Here is a 1,471-nt window from a genome sequence, read left to right as displayed (position 1 = left end):
TCCTGTGTGAGCCACCTGCTCCATTTTATGTCTGTCCCTTGTCTAGAACACACACTCCACCAGGGCAGGGACTTCCATGCTGTTCCCTCAGCAGCACAGAGCCTGCCAGGTAGTAAGTGCTCCATAATTACGAGTAGGATGAACACCTGGATGCTCACTGTCCTGGAGAGACTGACCCACGAGGCTCTGGGAGGCACAGGAGTGGAGGCCAAGCAGAGTGGCTTCTAATCCTCTCTGGCCCCTGACTCACCCAGGCAGACCCCTTCCTGTCTGGGCCTGGCTCTCCCACCTGAAGAGTCAAGGATCAGGCAATGGTGTCTACAGCCCTTGCCCGCCCCTGCTAGGAGCTAGAGATGCAGGAGCATGCCCTGGCCTCCTTTCCTAGCTCAAACTCCCAGGACTCCTGCCTCTGCCAAGCTGCCTTGGGAGACCCTGTTCCCAACAGGCCTGCCTCCGGGGCGTCTTGGCCCATGGATGCCTGAGCTGTCCAGGCCCTGCAGTTCTGTGCTGAGTCCATGGCCTTTGGTCCAGGAGTACCTTTTCCTGGCCTTGCTCTGCATCCAGCAGGCACAGGGGACAGGTCTCTCTCTGGGACCCTTGTACCATGGGTTGATTCTGGTGGAGTTACTGATTTGGAGGGGCCCTCTGTCCTTCAGCAGAACAAAGACCCCCGAGATGCCTGACTGGAGCTGTGAGGCTTACAGTAGCCCCATACAGGTTCCACAGAGGCGGTGAGGCCACTGAAGGGCATCTGCAGCCCTGGAGGTCCTGAGACCTAGGGTGGTGACCCAGGGGACGCCATCCGGGACCACCTTCTCAAGTCCAGCCAGCCCAGCCCGGTGGGAGGCAGGTGATAACCCCAGTTTCCAGGGTCCTTCTTCTGGGCCTGCACCAAGGATGACTGTGGACCCTCAGGGGATGGGGTGAGATTCCGAAGGCAAAGATGTTTGTTCCTGTCGTCCCTAGCTGTTGCCCTCACATCCAGAGCCCTATGAGATAAGCCCAGTAAACATTCGTGGAACGTCTGGGTGTGGAGGCAGGGCCTGAAGCGGTGGTCCCTAACCCAAGGCCATCAGACTGACTAGGTGGGGCTGGGGGGCGGAACTCAGCAGGGGCCAGGGTCCTGATCCGGCTCAGGGAAGGACGGGACTGCCAGTCCTCCCTACCATGAGCCACACGACCTCGGTTTGTCAAGTGGGGTCAAGGGTCTGTCTGCCTACGGACTGGGGAGGACCAGTCAAGAGAAAACAGCCCGGAGAGAGCCTCTCGGGAGGGTCCCTCGTGGTCCCCGTCCCTGCTCACACGCCACCTCCTCGGAGAGGCCTTTACCCTACAGAGGTCACTTCCTACACATTCCCCATAGACGCAGGCTGGGGTCTGAGGCAGGAGGAGGGTGCAGGGCGGCCCGCGCGGGGCCAGGGGAGGTGGAAGGTGGGCGCCGGACCGGAAGGCCCAGCACCTGCAGGGCACA

General features: G+C 60.9%; 1 protein-coding gene across 1 annotated transcript in view; it reads left to right on the top strand.

Moving 5' to 3' along the window:
• Positions 1-675: 675 nt before the first annotated feature.
• CTSD (cathepsin D) overlaps positions 676-1,471 on the top strand; it is a 12,844-nt gene continuing 12,048 nt past the window's right edge. The window contains exon 1 of the mRNA XM_008592500.1: positions 676-731. Within this exon, the coding sequence (XP_008590722.1) occupies positions 676-731 (56 nt within the window). The remainder of the gene's footprint in view (positions 732-1,471) is intronic.

The sequence above is a fragment of the Galeopterus variegatus genome, unplaced genomic scaffold, assembly GCF_000696425.1.
Source record: "Galeopterus variegatus unplaced genomic scaffold, G_variegatus-3.0.2 Scaffold7971, whole genome shotgun sequence".
Taxonomy (NCBI): Eukaryota; Metazoa; Chordata; class Mammalia; order Dermoptera; family Cynocephalidae; genus Galeopterus; species Galeopterus variegatus.
The sequence above is the reverse complement of the archived record's forward strand: the minus strand, read 5'-3'. Positions and strand labels throughout refer to the sequence as shown.